General features: G+C 32.3%; 1 protein-coding gene across 1 annotated transcript in view; it reads right to left on the bottom strand.

Annotated features, from left to right (window-relative positions):
- Nucleotides 1–22807, bottom strand: part of LOC139527337 (guanylate cyclase soluble subunit beta-2-like) — a 69516-nt gene that overhangs the window by 21917 nt on the left and 24792 nt on the right. Inside the window, exons 3-5 of the mRNA XM_071322727.1 lie at nt 13369–13469; nt 8625–8808; nt 8116–8192 (exon numbers count right to left, since the gene is read on the bottom strand). Of these exons, the coding sequence (XP_071178828.1) occupies nt 8116–8192; nt 8625–8808; nt 13369–13469 (362 nt within the window). The remainder of the gene's footprint in view (nt 1–8115; nt 8193–8624; nt 8809–13368; nt 13470–22807) is intronic.

The following is a 22807-nucleotide window of genomic DNA, read 5'->3' as shown; positions in this document are numbered from 1 at the left end:
AGTAGCATACAGTCCTGGCCTGATTGTGTAGTATTCAGATAACTAACATAAGACAGTAGCATACAGTCCTGGCCTGATTGTGTAGTATTCAGATAACTAACCTAAGACAGTAGCATACAGTCCTTGCCTGATTGTGTAGTATTCAGATGACTTACATAAGACAGTAGCATACAGTCCTGGCCTGATTGTGTAGTATTCAGATAACTAACCTAAGACAGTAGCATACAGTCCTGGCCTGATTGTGTAGTATTCAGATAACTAACCTAAGACAGTAGCATACAGTCCTGGCCTGATTGTGTAATATTCAGATAACTAACCTAAGACAGTAGCATACAGTCCTGGCCTGATTGTGTAGCATTCATATAACTAACCTAAGACAGTAGCATACAGTAATGGCCTGATTGTGTAGTATTCAGATAACTAACCTAAGACAGTAGCATACAGTCCTGGCCTGATTGTGTAGTATTCAGATAACTAACCTAAGACAGTAGCATACAGTCCTGGCCTGATTGTGTAGCATTCAGATAACTAACCTAAGACAGTAGCATACAGTCCTGGCCGGATTGTGTAGTATTCAGATAACTAACATAAGACAGTAGCATACAGTTCTGACCTGATTATGTAGCATACAGTCCTGGCCTGATTGTGTAGCATTCAGATAACTAACCTAAGACAGTAACATACAGTCCTGGCCTGATTGTGTAATATTCAGATAACTACCCTAAGACAGTAGCATACAGTCCTGGCCTGATTGTGTAGCATTCAGATAACTAACCTAAGACAGTAGCATACAATCCTGGCCTGATTGTGTAGTATTCAGATGACTTACATAAGACAGTAGCATACAGTCCTGGCCTGATTGTGTAGTATTCAGATAACTAACCTAAGACAGTAGCATACAGTCCTGGCCTGATTGTGTAGTATTCAGATAACTAACCTAAGACAGTAGCATACAGTCCTGGCCTGATTGTGTAGTATTCAGATAACTAACCTAATACAGTAGCATACAGTCCTGGCCTGATTGTGTAGCATTCAGATAACTAACCTAAGACAGTAGCATACAGTCCTGGCCTGATTGTGTAGTATTCAGATGACTTACATAAGACAGTAGCATACAGTCCTGGCCTGATTGTGTAGTATTCAGATAACTAACCTAAGACAGTAGCATACAGTCCTGGCCTGATTGTGTAGTATTCAGATAACTAACCTAAGACAATAGGATATAGTCCTGGCCTGATTTTGTAGTATTGAGGGATAAAAAAACATTTTCCTGTCCCCAATAACGTATGACTTGTGACACATTTGCTGAAATTCTCCAGTCATTCAATATTTTACAAAATTCTTTCAACAACACTTTACATACTTTAATCTACGCTCTGATTTCGCGGGTGTATTCTAGTATATATATATAATATATATCAATCAGTGCAATGAAACGATCATATTTTAAAAATTTGAATACAGTTATCTGATTTATTAGGAAAACATTTTTGAGTTTCATTTTTGTTTTGACGATTTAATACAAACTGCAAGCATCCATTGTATATTTTTGTCTATTGAGACAGCTTTGGATAACTTTATCATTTCTCATTGTGATATATGCTGTGTAAAAAATCAAATTTAACGCTGTATATAAGCATAAAACTGGGAATGGCTTATTATTGTACATTTTCTGGCGAGTATAATTTCCATTAATACCCTTGTCAATGTTCACAAGGAAGATACCCTTGTCAATGCTCACAATGAAGATGAAAAAAAAGTTTGACTGGGAATTTGGGATATCGATATTTGTATATCCTTAAATGATAAAATTAGAGTAATATTTACGGAAATATGATCACGATAAACAACTGTTTGAATTCAAACTTCTAAAGCGTAATTACGAGTATTTGTTTTCAAATCCTAATTTAAATGATCAGTTCATTGAAGGGACACAGGAAATCAACATATTCTAACACTAATCAGAAGCCAACTCGACTACTTAAGGAAGGAATCCACACGGCCTAACGACATCGATCGCATTAATCATGTTTACTTATCATAAATTCGTTATTTTTTTTCTAGCTTTAAATAATCCCCAATCTGACAAATTGCTAAGCCTAACATTTGATTACTTGCACAAAATATATCCGTTATGGAATGACTTTAATTAACTTGTTGAGCTTCAAACATTGTATAAAGATAAAAAAAAAAAAAAGCGGGACGGCTACAGTGCAGGCGATTTGGTGTCACGAGATCTCAGTAGCATGGGTTCGAATCCCGGCGAGGGAATAACAAAAGTTTGCGAAAGCAAATTTACAGATCTAACATTGTTGGGTTGATGTTTAGACGAGTTGTATATATACACATTTGACAATCGCCAGTGGCAGTCAGCAGATTTAAATAACATCAGTTGTTCGACCTGTTAGTCAAATGCGTTTTGTTTAAATATACTTTTTCACTTTTTTGGTCTTTTGGAAAATGTTGTATGTGGTGTATTTAGACCCTTCTACAACGAAATTTGTTTTACATGCACACGTATAAGAATTGCGGTTTCTGTGTGTATTACATTATAACGTTGTGTCGTTTGTTTTCTCTTATTTTTGAGTGTACATTCACATTGCGATAAGACGTGTCACGGTACTTGTCTATCCCAAATTCATGTATTTGGTTTTGATGTTATATATATATGTTATATTTGTTATTCTCGTGGGATTTTGTCTATGTGTGTTACATTTTAGTGTTATGTCGTTGTTCTCCTCTTATATTTAATGCGTTTCCCTCGGTTTTAGTTTGTTACCCCGATTTTGTTTTTTGTCCATGGATTTATGAGTTTTGAACAGCGGTATACTACTGTTGCCTTTATTTATCCAATGCAATCATAGGTTTGAACGTAGTTTTCAATTTAGACTCGTATATATATATATATATATATATATATCAATCAGTGCAATGAAACAATCATATTTTTAAAACTTGAATACAGTTGTCTGATTTATTAGGAAAACATTTTTGAGTTTCATTTTTGTTTTGACGATTTGATACAAACTGCAAGCATCAATTGTATATTTTTGTCTATTGAGACAGCTTTGGATAACTTTATCATTTCTCATTGTGATATATGCAAGTGTAAAAAAATCAAATTTAACGCTGTATATAAGCATAAAACTGGGAATGGCTTATTATTGTACATTTTCTGGCGAGTATAATTTCCATTAATACCCTTGTCAATGTTCACAATGAAGATACCCTTGTCAATGTTCACAATGAAGATACCCTTGTCAATGCTCACAATGAAGATGAAAAAAAAAGTTTCATTGGGAATTTGGGAAAGTTTATCGATATCTGTATGTCCTCAAATGAGAGTAAATATTTACGGAAATATGATCACGATAAACAACGGTTTGAATTCAAACTTTTAAAGCGTATTTACGAGTATTTGTTTTCATATCCTAATTTAAATGATTAGTTCACCAAAAGGACACAGGAAATCAACATATTCTAACACTAATCAGAAGCCAACTCGACTACTTAAGGAAGGAGTCTACACGGCCTAACGACATCGATCGCATTAATCATGTTTACTTATCATAAATTCGTTATTTTTTTTCTAGCTTTAAATAATCCCCAATCTGACAAATTGCTAAGCTTAACATTTGATTACTCGCACAAAATATATCCGTTATGGAATGACTTTAATTAACTTGTTGAGCTTCAGACATTGTATAAAGATAAAAAAAAAAAAAAAAAAAAGAAGCTGGACGGCTACAGTGCAGGCGATTTGGTGTCACGATATTTCAGTAGCATGGGTTCGAATCCCGGCGAGGGAAGAACAAAAAATTTGCGAAAGCAAATTTACAGATGTAACATTGTTGGGTTGATGTTTAGACGAGTTGTATATATAAACATTTGACAATCGCCAGTGGCAGTCAGCAGATTTAAAGAACATCAGTTGTTCCACCTGTTAGTCAAATGCGTTTTGTTTAAATATACTTTTTCACTTTTTTGGTCTTTTGGAAAATATTGTATGTGGTGTATTTAGACCCTTCTACAACGAAATTTGTTTTACATGCACACGTATAAGAATTGCAGTTTTTATCCAATGCAATCATAGGTTTGAACGTGTTTTTCAATTTAGACTCGTATATACATATATATATATATATATATATATATATCAATCAGTGCAATGAAACAATCATATTTTTAAAATTCGAATACAGTTGTCTGATTTATTAGGAAAACATTTTTGAGTTTCATTTTTGTTTTGACTATTTAATACAAACTGCAAGCATCCATTGTATATTTTTGTCTATTGAGACAGCTTTGGATAACTTTATCATTTCTCATTGTGATATATGCAAGTGTAAAAAATCAAATTTAACCCTGTATATAAGCATAAAACTGGGAATGACTTATTATTGTACATTTTCTGGCGAGTATAATTTCCATTAATACCCTTGTCAATGTTCACAATGATGAAACCATTGTCAATGTTCACAATGAAGATACCCTTGTCAATGCTCACAATGAAGATACCCTTGTCAATGCTCACAATGAAGATAAGAAAAAAAGTTTCATTGGGAATTTGGGAAAGTTTATCGATATTTGTATGTCCTCAAATGATAGTAAATATTTACAGAAATATGATCACGATAAACAACTGTTTGAATTCAAACTTCTAAAGCGTAATTACGAGTATTTGTTTTCAAATCCTAATTTAAATGATCAGTTCATTGAAGGGACACAGGAAATCAACATATTCTAACACTAATCAGAAGCCAACTCGACTACTTAAGGAAGGAATCCACACGGCCTAACGACATCGATCGCATTAATCATGTTTACTTATCATAAATTCGTTATTTGTTTTCTAGCTTTAAATAATTCCCAATCTGACAAATTGCTAAGCTTAACATTTGATTACTCGCACAAAATATATCCGTTATGGAATGACTTTAATTAACTTGTTGAGCTTCAAACATTGTATAAAGATAAAAAAAAAAAAAGAAAAGGGGGACGGCTACAGTGCAGGCGATTTGGTGTCACGAGATCTCAGTAGCATGGGTTCGAATCCCGGCGAGGGAATAACAAAAGTTTGCGAATGCAAATTTACAGATCTAACATTGTTGGGTTGATGTTTAGACGAGTTGTATATATACACATTTGACAATCGCCAGTGACAGTCAGCAGATTTAAATAACATCAGTTGTTCGACCTGTTAGTCAAATGCGTTTTGTTTAAATATACTTTTTCACTTTTTTGGTCTTTTGGAAAATGTTGTATGTGGTGTATTTAGACCCTTCTACAACGAAATTTGTTTTACATGCACACGTATAAGAATTGCGGTTTCTGTGTGTATTACATTATAACGTTGTGTCGTTTGTTTTCTCTTATTTTTGAGTGTAAATTCACATTGCGATAAGACGTGTCACGGTACTTGTCTATTCCAAATTCATGTATTTGGTTTTGATGTTATATATATATACAATAAACAACGGTTTGAATTCAAACTTTTAAAGCGTATTTACGAGTATTTGTTTTCATATCCTAATTTAAATGATTAGTTCACCAAAAGGACACAGGAAATCAACATATTCTAACATTAATCAGAAGCCAACTCGACTACTTAAGGAAGGAGTCCACACGGCCTAACGACATCGATCGCATTAATCATGTTTACTTATCATAAATTCGTTATTTTTTTTCTAGCTTTAAATAATCCCCAATCTGACAAATTGCTAAGCTTAACATTTGATTACTCGCACAAAATATATCGGTTATGGAATGACTTTAATTAACTTGTTGAGCTTCAAACATTGTTACATGTTATTGTAAATTGGAAGAAGAAAAAAACACATGTCATATTTACATTATTTATTGCGACATCAATCTCTTTGTACAGTAGTAGACTGATTGAGAAAGTGTTTTTAAAGAATGAAATGCAGACAAGATAACTAAATACTTTATTCTATTACAATCTTTTGAAAACAAAGATTCTTCTCTTTTTTGGTTTTCTGTAGGGTATAATAAAGCAACTTTTGAAATTTTAGATAAGCAACTTTTGAAATTGATAACATACGAAACTACAGTCAAACCTATTTTAAGAGACCACTTAAGAGAGAGGAAGAGACTGGTTTCTTAAAATAGATGGTCTTTTAATACAGGTACAAATTATATGAAATGATCTACAGAGGGATCTTAAATTGATGGTCTTTTAAACAAACTGAACAATATATTTGACGTTACATAAAACATGAAAAGACAGCAGAAAACATTAGTAAAAGTAAAATTACAAAAATAATGAACTCCGAGAAAAATTCAAAACGGAAAGTCTCTAATCAAATGGCAGAATCAAATGACGAAACATATCAAACGAATGGACAACAAATGTCCTATTCCTGACTTGGTAAGGCATTTTCAAATGTAGAAAATGGTTGATTGAACCTGGTTTTATAACACTAAACCTCTCACTTGTACGACAGTCGTAGCAATTTCCATTATATTGACACAAATAGGGGTACAAAAACTAGGGGTGATTTCAAGTGCTCCGGTAGGGGAAGCAGATCCTGCTCCACATGTGGCATCCGTCGTGTTGCTCATCATGATGCAAAGCCGGTAAATAGTATAATTCGGTAGGTCACATTCGGGAAAAGGGAAGGGGATTGTAGTAACGACATAAGGAACATATACGATATCATCTGTATAACGAATATTCCATAACGGTGACCAACTCGTGATGGCGTCCGTAATATTTACGAAGTGATGATAACAACTTCACTATTCGGAACTCTAGGTTAAAAAAAAAAGAAAAGGAAAAGGTCATAATTGGGAAGCTGAAATTATCTCTTTTGTTGTAAAGTTTTGTTTTCAACCGACCATCATAGTCAATTTCTAGATATCAGTCATAATCAAATGTCGAAATCAAAATACTTTGACAATTGTAAATTTACGAACTATATGAGATTCCATGTTTTTTTTTTTTATTGAACTACATAATTTAATAATGAAAGACATACTAGACGATTGAACTGTGTTTAAATGTTTCTGATCATTAGTATAAGAACAATGATGCTTAACAAATACTTTCAAGATACATGAATGGTGGGACTAATAGATATTGCTAACTCCAACTCGATTGAAAAGAAATGAAATGTGATTGTATAAGCAACGTATAAACATAATTAAGGGAATAGAGATGTACTGATTGTATAATGGTGGTTAATTGATTGATGCTCACTAAGTACTGACAGTGCTAAATGTGTTGTAGTATTTGGGTTGACAAATCTCGAAATAAGATTAAATGCAGACAAATAAACCATATGCCAATTCATTTATAGTACAAATAAACGCTATATTTGCCTGAATTCACCATTATTTACTACATGTTCGTCCATATAATATCAAACGATGGCTTTCGCTACAATGTAGTTTTCATTCACTGCACATAGAAGTGTGAGCGATTTAATCAAGTGTATGCATATCACCAGATGAGTCGGATATATTTACATGTTTTGTAATTATCTAAGGTTTCGGCAGTATTCGCATGAATTATCATATTGCATGGCAATCTATTTGGTTTAACATTATGTGAGGGAAATACAATTGATCCCAATATCTTAGCGACAGTAAGTGTATGCCTGCGAAAATGAAATAAAGTACAGCACTCGAGTGTCCTTTGTGGGGGAAGGTAGTCACGAGTGAAAGCAAAAAGGCAAAAAGGCACGAAAAAACGAAGGAGGACTCTATATTTAATGCGCCGTGACGATTTATGGCACAAGTCCTTCCCAAAACAGCATGCCAGTGTAATATCAGACAAGGTAGTAGAAAGGGCATTATCTAAGACAGTTTTCTATAGACCTTGTGTTATGGTTTGCTAAACCGATTGTGAAATAGGGACCTAGTTTATTTGAACAATTTTGTAGTAACGTACATATAATATGGATTCTAGACAGTACTACGAGGAGCCATATGTAAGATACTTACCAAGGACAATATGGTTGATTGTGTAGTATTCAGATGACTTACATAAGACAGTAGCATACAGTCCTGGCCTGATTGTGTAAAATTTAAGTAACTTACCTAAAACAATAGGATATAACCCTGGTCTGATTGTGTAAAATTTAAGTAACTTACCTAAAACAATAGGATATAACCCTGGTCTGATTGTGTAGTAGTGAAGCGTAACAGAACCATCAGCTTCTCTTTCACACCTTAAATAGAAGTTTAAATATTAGCATGTTCAAATAACAATATCTTTTTTTTCAAATGTTAACTGTTCCGTCAGGCTATTCTAAGACTACAATTATATATGTTTTGTAAGTTTTGGATCATATGTATGTTTCGGAATTGAGCGTGACATCCATTTTTCTGAACTTTTGTTAAGGGTCAGATATAATCCGTCTCCGGGTGCTGGATGTTTTCCGTGTGTTGACTCATTGGTTACCTTTGAGTTTTTACTATTCTTCGGTCGGATTGTTGTCTCTTTGATACATTCGCCACTTCCACTTTGAATTGTATTGGCAATTGTTTTTAACTTCACTTAGTATATTATGTCAATAGAGGAATATGAAAAAACACTAATATAAAAATACGGAGCTGTGTATGCACGTCAATGGGATATCTAAAGCATTAGAAGAACTTACCTGAAAGATGGTGCTGATATATTTTTGTACGTCATAGACAACAATGCATGAAGTGAGTCTAGATTTTGTACGAATGATATGAAATCTCCCCCAAGTGTCCTCAGCATTTTATCATACCCATGTCGCATACAGTACGTAAGGAAATACTCCCCGAAAACCTCTAATACATCTGCTAAAGGCAAACCTGAAATTATAATTGAACGTTTAGCCCAGCCGTAAGTTAGAGGTAAAAGAAGTTTACGGATGATTAACTCTCACACAGTTGAGAGAAATATATGAAACCAGATAATAAAAACCAAAATAAACTGCGGCAATCAAATGATCCAAAAAGGAGCGGACCCGGTGTACCCGGGTCTACCGTATCTATCTGGTGCTGTAAAAGTTGGTACCGTAATGTTGTTACTGCGATGCATATATCATCTGCCATATAAATTGAGTTTAAATTTCACAATCAGTGAAAGGGACGATAATTTTACAGGTCAAAGGATACACGAATGCGATATCATGTAGCTGATGAGGTTAGAAACAAACATATTGTATTGGTCTATCAATCATCCTGATGGTGACTCTTAAACTAGTACTGTCGATTTCAGTAGTTTAGAAAAAAAAAACCCAGTGCAACGGCATTTTTTGTTTCTACGGCAAATCCCTGTTAATTAAAATGGAGAAAAGAAACGATCGTAACATACAAATTGAAAGATATATATAACACCGGCAATAGTAAAGCGTTTTAGCAGGTGTTTTACTGCTAGGAAAATTAAAATCATCACGTTTGACATATATTCTAATTTGAAATTTTCAATCAGTAAGAGTATCGCTTAACTACTGTCGTTTAAGGTGGTACCCAACACTTTCACTAAAATTAATTTGTTTTGTTTAATTTTCATAAAATTTTGTCAAAGTATTTACTTTGACACTTTAACAAAAATATAAAAATTAATTTTTTTTTTGAACCAACCGTTTTGTCAGAAAAAATACACTGGGTATATAGCAATTTGACAAAAACCAATTTTGATCATTGAGAAGCTTAATATTCTGTTTACAACACAACGTTACTAAAACGTTTAGCTGATTTTACAGAGTTATCTCTCTGTAGTGTTAGGTACCACCTTAATTTATTTATATTGACCGTTACTCCGATATTGTTTTTTTTTAATTTTGACTGGCTAATCATTAAAAGAGGTGATTTTTTTTATTGTACACTGTAAATACTGTTGAGTACACATTTCATTCAAGATGAAATTTCGTATTTACATTTTCTATAAACTACACAGTATCTAGATGTGAAACATTGCTATCAAAATAGTGATGTCTGTTCCAATTTAGTTTATATGATGTGTTTCTAATGATAGTGATGGCCTAACAATTGAAAATAAAATATTTACAACAGTTTGTTAATATGAAAAAGGACTTCTGATCAAGTTGGACACATTTGTTCTCGAGGTTGGGACCATCCAATCTGCATTCATAATAAAATACAAGATATGAACATTACATATGTACTAGAAAAGAAAAATGAAACAAATAAGCATTGCCACTCAGATATATATTATATCACAGAAGTATTTAGATACATGACGAAGATTTGATTTCTCAAAAACCTTAATTGCACAAACGGACATTAATTTGAACAAATATAGAGAAAACAAAGATGACCAACGACAGGGTTTAAATACATATAAGCAGGTGGCTAGATGATATTTTTTTTCTAAGCATTCATAAAAAAAGCAAGGTATGTCCGTTTGAAACCTATTTCAAGAGAATACAACCAAACAGAAGCAATAATAAACAATAATCAAGGTTTGATTTAAACAGATGCCATAACAGATGCCATATGAAATCTAATAGAAATTGACATATATCAAGTCAAATCAAGACCTAAAACAATACAGACTACACTGTTACACTGCACCAAAATCAATAACTACCCACGAAAAAAACCTCAGCACAATTATGTTTTACATATATTTGTAATGCTGTGTAGCTTTCATATCTTTGGATTTCTCAGAAAAAAAAACATAATCAATTTTTGATAATTTTAAGTAGGAGGACAATTTGTTCCAATTGAAATACCAACTGTCTGTTAAATGATCAAAATGATTGTTGTCGCCCATAAAGTCCGGCTTTTTTGTATCATTGTTGTATTGATGAAGTTTTACGAAAGAAGATGTATCGTAGTTCCTGTTCTTGATCTTAAACAACAAAATAATACCAGTACACATACGCCTTTATCACTGTGTGGAATAAACTAAATAAGTCGTATATGTACTTTGCGTTGTGTTTACTTTGCGTATAATATTTACAATGGCGAAGCCCATACAAGGTGTAAGAAACGTCACAAACATGTGAACGTAAATACGGGAAACGTAACGTTATAACTTCGAACTATTCTCAACAATCACAACTGTGCGTTCAAACACTTTTAATTTCTTTACATATTTTCGTCTTATACGAATCTGATTGAGCAATTGTGTGTTCAACTTCTACAGGCTGTGAGATTATGTCAGCCTCATCTTATAAAAGTGTTGACCATAACTCGAAAAAATAGCAATTAAGGGTATTATTGAGAGAATAATTTACTGGCTACATCAATTTAGGGACAAAGCTGATCATAATGTTACCGATTTTTTTCAATTCCGGATTGTGACATTTTTACTGTGCATGATAGGAATTGATGGCACAGCTGGAGACTCGAATCCTGTCGAATTACTTGGTCTTGCTCCTTTTAGATTTCATGCAATTGTTAGTATGATACCTTGATTAGTCTCAACTACATCTTTTACCGAGATTAGGATATAACTGTTATCGTTTAAATTTGATATTTACCGGTAATCGAAAATAGAAATGTTAGATTTCGACTGGCTAATTATAAAAAAAATAATTGTTATTATAAATAATTTTGACTACACATTTCATTTAGGGAAGAATACTGAAATTTTGCTATCTGATAATTATCCTTTGTATCATGTCAAGTGTTATTGATATTATTTTGACAAGTGGACATCATACAACACTACATAGGATCAAAGCACGAAATGTCCTACAGGATGGCAATAAGGAAACTTTTTGTCAGAAAATCAACATAAGTCATTTATTTATGAACAAAATGCTTTTATAAAAGTTTATTTCGTATTTAAAAAAACATAATTAACATCATAATTGTACATTACGCGCTTTAATTACGTCATAAACATGCTTATAGAAGAAAAAAGCAATTACTTAATAGCTTTTGTCCATAATGGTTCATTGAAATAAGTTTAGCAAACCGGTTATATCTGTCCTTATTCGGTCAAAAATTTCTTACAGCTACATAAAATGTATTCTGATATTGAAAATAATACAAGCATGCTTGAAGGGCTTCTCAACAAATCGACGATACTCATAGTTTTCTTTTTTTTGAATTTTAAAGTTTGAATATTCCGTAAAATAAAACTATGTACTTTTTAATTCAATTTTTTCGTATAATATTCTCAGATAGCTAAGAATTTTTCGGTAAATCTAAAGGCTTAATTGAGGTTTCTGTTTACGTATTAAATAATGCGGGCTTTTCTTATCAATACATATAAGCATGTCTGTTATTTAATCCTTTTGGTACTCTGGTGTTAGGATTAAATCGTAAAAGTCAATGTTTGACATAAATGCAACTTTATATAAAGAAGATTTTTATGTTTTGCAGCTCGATTTTTACAGCCTCTCTATTGTGTACTTAACTTTAAGGAGAAAACATGTTATGCTAGAGATGTACTATTGTTTATTCGCCAGTTTTTAAGTGGGTTAGTTTAGTTTAAACAATATTTTATTCAAATAAATTGAATTGAATTGGGCAACAGGCATAGCCTTTGTAAGCCCTCTTTAAGTGGGATTTGTGTTGCTTAGTCTTTCTATGTTGTGTCTTGTGTACTTTTATTTGTCTATTTGTCTTTTTATATTTTAGCCATTGCGTTGTCAGTTTATTTCAATCTATGAGTTTTACTGTCCCTCTGGTATCTTTCGCTCCTCTTTTATTCATTTGAAGTGTAGAAATAAAACTGAATTCGTCCATTTTTCTGTTAACTACACACAGTATCGTGTAAAACATTTCCCTCAAAATGAAAATATCTGTACCAATTTTATTCTAGTATATTCTACATAAAGCAATGACCTACAAATAAAAAAAAATCAAACAGTTCGTGAATACAAAAATTAGACGATTGATCAAGATGGGCCCGTATTTTCTCGTCATTGGGATAATCAAATCCATCTCTGCATTCATAATAAGATACAAGATGTTTACAGTATATATGAATAAAACAGAAGTGTCGAAAGAGTAATTAGCATTGCCAAACTGACATACATTGAAGATGTCTTCCGTCATATAACGAACCTTTGATTCATAAAAAGCTGAATTAATAATTGCACAAAGAAACATTAATTTGAACCAATAACAAATGACCAAGGTGACCAACGACAGGACATATATATTAAATTAGCGTTCATCATTATAGAAACGTATATCCGTCGGAAACCTATTGCAGAAGAAAAGAATCAAACAGAAGCAAAAACTAACAATTATCAGGGTCTGGTTTTAACAGATATCTTACGAAATCCTGAAATTTATCTAGTAATCAAGACCTAAAACCATACAGAATACACTGCATCACAGCACAAAATGACTATCAACAATTAAAAAATATCAGAACAATTTTTTAATGCTGGGATATTCCTAAATATCCCACCCTCATAATCAATCTTTAATAAATCTTACCTGATACCTTACAAACAGACCCGATTAATCCGAAAGTACATTCATCTGAGTATTTATGAAATACCATAAAGTCATGTTCATCATTCAAATCACTCTGTTCACTGCAAAAAGAAATTAGTAAATTTATAAATATGTCCTTACTGACCAACATTCCTTCATAATCATCGCTATGAACAGAAGATTGGATGTTTGTTATTGTTAAAAGATATACTATTTCTTTGAACAACTGTTTCAATGTTCCAAAGACGCTTATGTTGTTTCCCTTTCAAAAACAGTCCAAAAATTAAAACCCTATGCGCTATGAGTACTTGAATAAATTTTGGGCTATATGAATATTAAACTCATCCTAGACATGATAGATACAAGAATTAACATTGTGTACGTCGCATTTCGTTTACAAAAGATTAATCAGTAATGCTCAAAATACATCTTTAAGTATAGACAAATCCATTTAAAGGCCAACAATTGATGTCTCTATTCGGGTGATTACTATTGTAATCACAGAACCAGTCATTTCATAATTTGAAGAAATGTAAAATATAATGGACACAGAATATGTACACCAACCATTAATTTAAAAGAAATATATATAACACACAATAACTCAAAAACAGAAGAAAACTGAAAAGTTTGTCTGAAATTGTTCCAATTAAAAAAAGGCAAAACCCCATTGATGTACGACGGTTACATTGATTCAATATACTGAAGAGTTTTCGGATTGAAGCTGACATAAAAGGTTCACAATAACATTATATTATGTAGAAGTTCGAAAGATAAGAAGTCAAGTAGAAAAAGGGGAAAATATCAAATATATACTGTAGTAAATGTACATTCAAAATCACAATGATGAAGAAACGAAATAGGTGACCAAGTTCATCAGATCTGTGAAGTTAGGTGACCAAGTTCATCAGATCTGTGAAGTTTTCAAAACAGTATTTCGATAAGAGCAGTAGGATTTTTTTTATACAAAACAGGGTCTGAATGATTAACAGGCAAATTTCGAAATCACTAAATACTACACGCTTCAGAAAGGGGACTCAAAAAGTAGGAGTAGAAAGAGGCTGATGCCGTATAACCTAGAGTCAATGACATTGTATATTTTCAGATATACAGCTTTGCCTTTTTCATTATAGAAAAACAGAAGAAAGTAACATATATAAAATTAATATTATGTACATAACTGGTAAAGGAAATGACTGTGATAAACGATAATGAGTCTATATATTAGGTCATAAAACTGGACATTTATATAAAATACACTTACATTAAGGTTTACCAATGGCATATAGATTTATATCACTATAACGTAACAAGTCAAAGCTGGATGATATAACATATAAATTCAGATGAAACTCAATACGATTAGACACTTTAGAGCAATATAACATCCCAACGTTATATCGAAAATGATTGAATAGATGCTCGAGTTTCAAAAGACAACAGTACATCACGTGTTACGTCGTAAGATTTACCTACTTGGAGATCTTTAATCATTATTCTTACTCAATTGTTATGAGTTTTTGAATACAATGTTTCAGTACAACATAACAAATAGCTTATTTTGTTCATTTGTCAAAACTGTAGGTCTTATTTACTTGGCCGTCCAGGGAATAATGGAAACAGATAAGTATAATTAACTGAATACATAATAAGGATTGATAGTCACATACTATTTTATTTCGTTTATACACTACAAACAGTTAGATCTGACAAACGAGAGACAGAAGACACCAACGGGATATTCAAACTCATAAAATGAAAACAAATTTAATTTAATGTTTTGTGGAAATTTGTGGTTTTTATGTTATGGATAGATTCCCCATATCCTTTATTTTCTATAATATTCTAATATGACGTGCTTCTTTCGCTTTGTGAATTAACCCATGCTCTAAATCCAATAAAAAAAAAATGCATATCCGTATAATTATTGACTACTGCAGAATAATGAATTTTATCAAATTGTCATGCATTTAATATATTTCATTAATTTAGAACACTTCTAAACTCTTAAATGATGCACATGTTGTAACTAATTTATTTAATATGACTGTAATGAGTTGCATTTGGAAATTGACATATTTGACCTAGATACGAGAACTGTTCCTGTTGGCTGTTCAAACTCTTTCCTCTGAAAAATCACATTGCCGGTCATTTGCTTGTTTATCAACAAAACAGGAAGATTCATGGAAGAGCCTATACAAACGCGCCACACCTATACACACTATCGCTCGGGCAAAAATAATCACGAATATAATGTCTACCTATGTTAAAACTACAATTAAGTATAGATTGCATCAATTATTTCTTAAATAATGACATGGCAAAAAAGGCCAAAAATAACAGTACACAAAACACAACACAACACAACACAGAAAACTAAAGACTGAGTTAGACGAACGAAACCAAAAACCGACGCAATGTACTGTTAACCAACACAACACATGCATCAAATATAAAAAAAAACACAAAAAAATGAAGAAAAAAACACCGCGGGATTTCTAGTTCATTACAATATAAACATCAATTCATACAGATGTGTGAACGAAAAAAAATCTATTGCATCGAGTTAATATAACCACAATTAAGTATTTTGAAATTGTTCTAGCATGAAAGCAAAGTTTATATAGATATATCAGCGTGTTAAAAGTCATTATTTACATATATGCAAGTTTTATCATAATTATATCTATTGTCTATCGTCTGGTAAACATTCAGCTACTATGATGTTTTTATAGGCTTGACAAAGGTAGCAAGACTGGCATTCATTTTTATATAAAAGAATGGAAGAATGTATCTATGGTCCCGATTTTAGTACGTATATTGATATTTGTCGGGTCGTACTTTATTCAAGAAATGACGAACTTGCAACTGGGTTTATGACTGCTCTGATCGAGCTAGGACCCAATCCAAGCAAAAACTTATATTTTTATAGGACTCTCATTGTGCATGACGAGAAAGTAAAACTTTGTCCTTTAGAACTTGTTTATAAGTTAACTTCGAAACCAAACCTGCACACGTGTTAACTTCTACCAGGCATGTTCTGTTTTTGATCTGCCCTGCTCCAAGCTTAGATAACCTCTTCATCAGGCTTGCGATTCATGATAATCTTTTTCTTTATATTAAAATACATTGCATATCATTTTAACTTGAATACAAATATACTCTAGTGTGCCTGATAAAAAATATAAACAGTAACCCAGAACCGGGCATAAACAGACATGTCCATCCATAAACCTTGTCTAGAACAAACCTGTCCTCATCTCTGGTAAACAGAAGAACTGTGCACAGAACGTTAGCGATACCATTTTTTCTGCAACAGATGAGAATTTCGACTATAAAAGTCTTCAGTGATTCTCGAGACCAAGAAAATTGAAAATCTTAAGCAAAAACGTGGCAAGGATCCAGAGCTAAGCATCAGGGAGATACATTCCATTATTTAAATAATGTCTAACATTTTGTATCAGCAAATTTTAATGACAAAAAATCCATAGTTTCATGACAGTACCGGAGTAATGGCTAATGTGCTGGTAAGGCTTCGGGAACTAACCAGGAGACCCATCGACCCAGTGGTATCAATAACATTAACGGTACAATTTGTCGCACTAGGTGCACAATTTGAAAATGTTTGTCTAGTTTGAAGCAGAAGTGAAGCATTTCTTATAAACAGACATTTGTCTTTATCATTTTGACTGCGCATGACAAAGTAAACTTGTCTGCTATATATCTTTTCAGTCGGGACTTCAAGGAGTCAAAATGTTTGATCAAATTTACCCTTGGTGACCACATCTATCTGTACTTATAGTGCATTTATCTTTTTAATTTGCTTGCTTGTTAGGTTAATCATGAGGTTCGTATAACTTAGTATATATGTTGGAAGTAACTTATCGCAAAAAAGGGTAGTGAATTTTCCTTTTGTTCAATTGTCAAATTTGTTTTATTAAAAAAAAAGATAAAGGTTATATTTTTATTGCTTAGTCTAGCTGGCTAATGAAAACATAGAATCTTTATTATGCTGATCTTTGAACACATTTAAATTGATTTTGGTGACATACACACTTTCTTTAATGAGATCATCATTTTCACGTTACTTGCAATTCAACAAATATCTTGGTCACTGTGTCTAAACCACACCGGCAAAATTTGTTCGGACTCGATGGTATCTAACATCCGGCACAATGACGGAACATGAATAGACAGAAGAAAGCTAGATTTCTCCTTATTTTTTTTATTTTTTTATGATATCGAAGAATATATATACATATACAACTATTTTCTATTGTGAGATGCAATATTTTCTACAACCGTTCTATATTAACGGAGAAATAAGTCAAAATGCATGTCAAAATGACGAATTGAGTGAACCTTGCCTCGAAATTGTTTAATTTCTCGTTAAATTGTTCACATTTTACGGAAAGAAAGGTACGGGAAGATAGATATTGACACGGAGATTGCAAATTTAGTTATTATGAGCATCTCTATAATTGTATCTCTGTGTATGGAACGAAAGAAAAGGGTCATGTCAAAATGGAACTGGCCGGTTTCGTCAATGTATACAACCCGGTTTCGTCATAGATTTCAAAATGCATAACCCGGTTTGGTCAAATAAAAAAAAATCATAATCGCATCACATTATAATTGATTATTTAACTTCAGCGTTCAAAAGGAGTTTTGTGGGTCGTTGGAAATCAAGTTCGTTCACCGGACAACGGCTTATTATTTATATGAGTCTCAGATTCAAATAAATAATAAGCAAAAACTTGAATTCCTACTCTTATAGAACACAAATATTTTAATTTACTTTGCATTCCGAACGTTTTTAACAGCATATTGAGATTAAAGCTATCTAAATATGCGTTTTCTATATGAGTTACGGGAAAATATGTTGAACATGTTTAAACTTGAAATTAAAGTTTACGGTCTTAAAAATCGAAACACACAATTGATATGTGATTTTCTCGCACAAAAGGATGGACACCTTTATAAGTAATCTAATCATTCTATGTATGTAATCTTTTCTACAATCGTTAAAAATAAATCTTCTTAAGGATAAACGTTGATAATAAGACAACTGTATATGCATGCATAATCGACATAAAAAGTGAATGTAGGATTACAACTACCATGCATTAAAATATTTTTTTTATCCCTTATCCCTTATTGTAACTATACTGCTATGTCCAAATTAGTAGTCTCAGGTCATCGACAAAATTCAATAATAATTATTTTGTTAACATTATTTAAAAAAAAAAAAACGAGTCTGTACTGTCGCCGTTGTGTTATGATGATCGTACACTGACGTTGGTCAATATATTTTTACAATATATACGGACAGACGGATTCAATTTATTTCAAAGTGGACGTAATTCGAACAACTTTTACATACCGCCGAGCGTAGCGAGTCGAACAATATTTTGATTATTTTTTGCTTTACAAAATCGTTAAATACAGGAATCAATATAGTTTTGGCAACCAAAGGTGGGGTCGGGGCGTGCAACCTATACGTCATACGTCATATAGATTCGCCATTTATCTTATAAAGTGCATACCGAATTGAAATATTGTAAGAAATGAGAAAAAAGGGACACCCGGTAAATCGGATTATGTGAGTTGGATTATGTTTATTATAATAAATGCCGAAAATCAAGTTCTTTTTTATCGATTTCTATACATTTTTTTCAAATATATAGAAAAGTTATATATATAGCAAAAATGACAAGGCAGACAAATATACAAATAAATCGACTTGGCCGATATCCTAATAAAACTTATTGACCTTTCATTAAGAGTTTTTTTTCCATTTCTTTGCGTTTTTACACGCCCGTCCCAATTTTGACAGGACGTATTATTGTATACACCCGTCTGTCCGTCCGTCCGTCCGTCCGTCCGTCCTTCCATCCGTCCGTTCCTCCATCTATCAGTCATTCGGTCCGTCCGTCTGTCCGTCTATCTATCCGTCTGTCCAGCATAAACATGTCACACCATAACTTCAAGACAGCTTATCTTAATAAAAAAAAAAACAGATTATTTAAAAATGTCTATCAACATGAAAAGTTCATACAAATTCCAAGCGACAACAACCCGACCATAGAGTAGAAAACAGCCGAAGGCCACAATGGGTCTTCAATGAAGCGAGAAACTCCCGCATCCGGTGGCGTCCTTTAGCTGGCCCCTTAATAAATATTTATACTAGTTCAGTGATAGTGGACTTCATAGTAAACTGCGAATACATGTATATTTATTATATTTAAGGGATAATTTTAACTATGATACAAGTTTTGGCACACATCGCGCATTTACTATACAGGCTCTGTCATCTGACGAGTTAAGGGTTTTTCATCATTTTTTATTATTGGTACTTTTGTTGTACTGTTTGTATCAGCGACAACACTTTGACTCAGTCCATTCCCGAATCACACGCTTGTAATTCCATGGTTGTCTTTGGTTGCTTTATACCATATGCGTTTTGAACATAAAATAGGCAGGTAGTTTTCTTGTTTGAATTGTTTTACATTTATAATTTAGGGCCCTGTTATAGCTTGCTTTCATGCAGTTTGTGTGTTTTTCTCATTGTTTAAGGCATACGCTGACCTAAACTTGATTAATTCAACATAATTGTTGTGTCTAAAAGAAAGTTGTCTCATTGTCAATGTTTATGGGATAAGTGGTTACCGTCACTTCTTCTTAATAAGACCTAGATATAAATGACGGTCATGTTTTGCAAACCAACTTTTATTCACATTGAAAATACAAAACTGTCAGATATTAATTTCGAAAGTTATCTTGAAGTTTCAATTGAATTTGAACTGTACAAAAAATGAATTTGAACTGTAAAAATAATGTGAAAAACATGCCTATGAAAATAAATGTGCCTACCAGAAACGGGGAGAAAGTTACAAATCTCACTGCTACCATGTATGTTATGGATGCTTAAGTGTGAAAACTCTCTTTAGTGCGCAAGTAACACAGTATATAGTACCAGAAAATCTGGCAGGACTGCATGCATGATTAATTTTTGCAGAACAGTATAGACTATATAGTCGGTTTGGGACTGTTCGTCAATGATTGAATGCATAAATGTATTAATAATTGATAGTAAATATTGTAAACTATAAGTGTATATAATATAGTATAGTAAATTAAAATTATGGCACAATCAAAACACATCCTTTTATTTTTCATCTTTACATACTAATATTATAAACAAAGAAAATATAATAATGTTACAAAATAATTAGATACCAGTGTTTGCTATTCAGTATTTATATTCCATTTAAAATTAGTTTGAAGTTAAGTGAAATAAGGGATACGCCTTTCATTAGGAAAATGTGTATTATCATAATTAACTATGTCCAAAAGTGCCCGTTTAAGGAGGCTCGAGGGTATAAACATTTCAGAAAATAATCAAACATTTGTTTTTCATTAAAATTTTATTTATTTTCTTTTGTAGTTGTTACTTTATCATATGGTACAGAAATCATTCAAAACAATCAATTCGTGTTGGCCCCAGATGACTTTCAAAATGTATACATCATTGAAAAAGTTCCAAATTATCTCCCTTTGGTGGAAAAATGCCATTTGTTGGCTCTAAAATTGAAATATCTTTTTCAACTCATCGGTGACCTATCTTTTTTTAATATAATTTCCATATAAGCTGTACTAAAACTAAATTATTGTAAAATTTTAACGATTTCTGTAATAATTTCTTTTTTTTTATTTCGATATTACTTCAACAGAAAAAAAAACACCTTTACAAAAATGTATGCTTCTTTCGAAGGCAGATTGTGAGCGCAAATAAACGGTGACCCCACTTTTTTATTTTATTTTTCTATTAATTATAAGATAAAGTTCATTTATAGAAAAATATAGAGAAATCCTATATAAATGATTTAGACCCGCGAACCCCCTTAAAATAGATTTTAACACGCTAAGTTTACTTTACAATAAATATATATTTAAATTCTCGAAAGACAATGTTCAGATCCGTGCCAAAGTTTCTTTTCATAAATTGTTTGTTAAAAAAAAACAAAAAAAAACAGGGTGATATATATAGACGAAACCGGGTGATTGTGTAGTAACAACATTGACGAAACCGGTTTATTTTAATTTGACATGACCCTTTTCTTTCGTTCCATACACAGAAATACAATTATTGAGATGCTCATAATAACTAAATTTGCAATCTCCGTGTCAATATCTATCATCCCGTACCTTTCTTTCCGTACAATGTGGACAATTTAACGAGAAATTAAACAATTTCGAGGCAAGGTTCACTCAATTCGTCATTTTGACATGCATTTTGACTTATTTCTCCGTTAATATAGAACGGTTGTAGAAAATATTGCATCTCACAATAGAAAATAGTTGTATATGTATATATATTCTTCGATATCATAAGAAAAAATAAAAAAATAAGGAGAAACCTAGCTTTCTTCTGTCTATTAATGTTCCGTCATTGTGCCGGATGTTAGATACCATCGAGTCCGAACAAATTTTGCCGGTGTGGTTTAGACACAGTGTTGGTGTTAACAATGAAGAAGAAAAAAATTAAACCGTTTTACAGTATTCCACAGAATTACTTTAGACATCGTTTATTTAAAGATTGACAATTATTTTGGTGCCGAAATGCATAAAATTTAAAGCAATTTGCGACACTGATCCATAATACTTGAAATAATCGAACACTTGTAATTAAAAGACGAATATAAAGGGAAGGGAATATACAAATTCCATCGCGAGGTATTGCCATTTAACAGCGATTAATATTTAAGTTGACACTGTTGGCGTAACTACGATGTTTTCAACAGTCGAAGTATTTACCTTCACAATTAACAGTTTTATTAATTTTAAGTAATCCGTCTCAATGTATTCATAATTGAAATCGACTAAAACGCCTTATTATAGGCATGCATTACCATAAAAACAGTCCCTGTTAATCATATATTCATAGTGTCTGTTGGATTTGCGTCATCAGAATACATAAATTGATGACATAACTACTTGCTGACATGCAAATGTATCTTTGAATAAGTATGCCTTTAAAAAAAGATGAGATATTACGATTTCCAAATGTTCGTAAGATGCAATATATCCTTCGACAAAATTGATCGTTAGATAAATAGATGGTAGTAAATTTCAGTCAGCCATCATCATATCTCATGCATCTTAACAACATATCCCCGTTATCTTAAATGTCATCTTCAAACAGACAAATTGGTAATAATAACTCAGCTGTAAAAATAGATCATATAAAAAAACGTACAATCACACCACATCTTCCTATATCTATATACATCACATCATTTTTTTCAAATGTCGCACAAACTTTTTTTATCGCCATACATATTAGTGGAAAAGTCCAAGATTATATAAAGTCACTAAAAGTACTAAATTGATAATTAAGAAGACTAGAAACACGCTACACAGATATAATTAGAGTGTT

Source organism: Mytilus edulis, chromosome 1 (assembly GCF_963676685.1).
Source record: "Mytilus edulis chromosome 1, xbMytEdul2.2, whole genome shotgun sequence".
In the NCBI taxonomy this organism is placed as follows: domain Eukaryota; kingdom Metazoa; phylum Mollusca; class Bivalvia; order Mytilida; family Mytilidae; genus Mytilus; species Mytilus edulis.
The sequence above is the reverse complement of the archived record's forward strand: the minus strand, read 5'-3'. Positions and strand labels throughout refer to the sequence as shown.